The sequence below is a fragment of the Otolemur garnettii genome, unplaced genomic scaffold (assembly GCF_000181295.1).
Source record: "Otolemur garnettii isolate 467f Iridium unplaced genomic scaffold, OtoGar3 scaffold00312, whole genome shotgun sequence".
NCBI lineage: Eukaryota > Metazoa > Chordata > Mammalia > Primates > Galagidae > Otolemur > Otolemur garnettii.
In genome coordinates, this window is record NW_003852707.1 from 260,239 (window position 1) to 262,742 (window position 2,504).

The 2,504-nt window shown below is 41.3% G+C and overlaps 1 protein-coding gene across 2 annotated transcripts in view; it reads right to left on the minus strand.

Moving 5' to 3' along the window:
* MTR (5-methyltetrahydrofolate-homocysteine methyltransferase) overlaps positions 1 to 2,504 on the minus strand; it is a 114,188-nt gene that overhangs the window by 50,744 nt on the left and 60,940 nt on the right. For both annotated transcript variants that reach the window (XM_023509023.1, XM_012813832.2), the window contains exons 17-18: positions 1,532 to 1,648; positions 1,090 to 1,230 (exon numbers count right to left, since the gene is read on the minus strand). In XM_023509023.1, coding sequence (XP_023364791.1) covers positions 1,090 to 1,230; positions 1,532 to 1,648 — 258 coding nt within the window. The remainder of the gene's footprint in view (positions 1 to 1,089; positions 1,231 to 1,531; positions 1,649 to 2,504) is intronic.

Genomic DNA, 2,504 nt, shown 5'->3' on the forward strand with positions numbered 1-2,504 from the left:
AATTCATCCTGTATTATCCTATCCTTCTTCCAGAACACTTCATTACTTGTCTGTGGAAGAGGAAGGGCTAGCTGTTCTATCCGAGTTAGTCAGATTCTAACACGGAAAACGTTAACAAACTTCTCAATAGATACAAAAGCATCCTACCACTTTCCCAACATGCTTAGGGAAAAAAAAGTCTTTCTTTGCAATCACTCTGTTAAACAGATTAAAATCCCAGGTTATTTTGAGACAAAGAGCTCATCTTTCCTTAAACTGAATTCCAGGAAGCAACACGGGTGATAGACAATGTGCCTAGGACTGTGTCCAACATACAGTAAGTCGGAAAGAAGAAACTGATTTTTGAATTAGTTATAATTATTTTCATGTTTATAAGTCAAACATGTACAGACCTCAGGCTCTGAACTGCAGGACTTTGCTATAGATTCTAACATAAATAGCATAAAAACCTAAACATATCAAACACCAAGTAATACTAACACAGCCACACAAGAAAGTCCAAAATAAGCGTTTTAAATGATGAGTTAGATGAGTATTAAGGTATTAAATAAAATGGAAACATGATCCCAGTAGACTGCTAAACAAAGATGTTACCCGAAAGGCCATCTAGGGTATTGTTTTACTTTTGTAAAAAGTGTGTGTGTGTATGTGTGTGTATATACCTGAGTGTGGATTTATTCTGCAAAAAGAAGAAAACCACAGAGTGGAAGGTTATAACAAAATCTCAACAGTGGTTGACTCTGGGTGATGGGATTATGAGTGACTTTCACTTTCCCGCTCTGTTTACCCACAGTTTGTAAATTTTCTAGAATATATGTTAATATATCTGGTACAGGAAATATAAATTTTACATTTGAAAAGAAATGTAAAGAAACCTACGTTCAGAATCCCAAAGCAAGCTAGGTAGGATGTGTTTCTCATTCCTCCCCCCCGCTACAGACACCTCTGATCCTCTCTGCAGAGATCTTCAATGATCCAAAGACAGGATGAGACATCGGTTTCTATTCTGCGACGAAGGTCTAGCAATGCTAAGTGAGCAATAAATTCGAAGACAGGAAAAAAGCATCCGTTGGAACGGCTCCTCTCTACCTGAGCATAGCGTAAGAGCTTCTCAGTGGCCTCGGGGTCTTTATTCCAGATGAGATCTTCACAGAGCTGCAGAAGTTCCTTATGGATATCATCGTACACAGGGAGGTTTCCAGCATTGACTATGCCCATGTCCATACCAAACTGAGGGCAATAAAGAGAAAGGTGAGGATTTCCATGTGATACCCACAGCAGTCATCAGCAAACTTTTTGTGTAAAGCACCAGCTAGAAAATATTTTAGGCCACAGTCTCCATCACAACTATTCAACCCGCCATTGCAGCATACAAGCAGCCACAGACAAGATGGACAGGAGTGAACTTGTCCCAACAAAATCTTATTTACAGAAACCAGGAGCAGGCCAAGGTTAGTCTGCAGGCCACAGTTTGAAATCCCTGCTCCAAGTACAAGCCAGTTCCACCAGGGCTCACAGGTCTGTCCCATACCTTGATGGCGTGGTAAAGGAAGACCCCGTGCATTGCTTCGCGAATGGCTTCCATTCCTCGGAAGGAGAAGGACAAGTTGGAGAGACCTCCGCTTATTCTGGCTCCAGGTAACGTTTCCTAGCAAAAAAATTTAAAACATGAAGAGATTCCCCTATCTGGGCAAAAGCAGCAATTACATCTTCTGAGCTTAACATAGGGATGGAAAGTAAAAACTATATTAAGTTCAAATAATTCAGAGCTTCTTGTTATTAGACACAGACCAGGACTTGCCATATTATGTTGTAACAAAGGTGCAGCTTCATAAATAGTTTTTCCTAAGTGGCAAAATTCTACTTTATCTCTGTACATCCAGAGTGATCGTGAGAGAGTATAATACACAGTGAGTGTTCCATAAAATACTGGCTGGGTAAAAGAGAGAGACAGAGAGAAGTCCGTGCATATGCACGTGTGCATGGACCCTCCCCCACCCCATCTCAATCAGTGAAAGCACCAGCCACTAGACTAGAAGGCTTCCATAGCCTAAATTAATGAACTTCCCAGTTCACTGAAAAGATGAAGGGAAATCAAGGTTTCTACCAGGCCCTATTTAAGCACCCACAGACATGTGGGATAATAGGAACTCTCATGTAGTACTGTTCCGAGTACAAACGGGCTCAAGCATTTAGGGAGTCAGCTTATTAACCTACTACTGTGACCCACCATCCCACTTCTTGGATGTATTGGACGTACGCTATGAGAAACTCAGGCACATGGCCAAGAATATTACAGCAGCACTGTTCATACAATCCAGAAGCTGGGAACAAACCAGATGTTCACCAACAGTGAACAGGCGATCGTGGTATGGCTATACAATGAAATAGTACACATTCACAAAAATGAAAAGGCACAGCTTCAGTAAAACAGATAAATCTTTACAATGAGGTTGAATAAGAAAAAAGCAGGGCGGTGCCTGTGGCTCAAAGGAGTAGGGTGC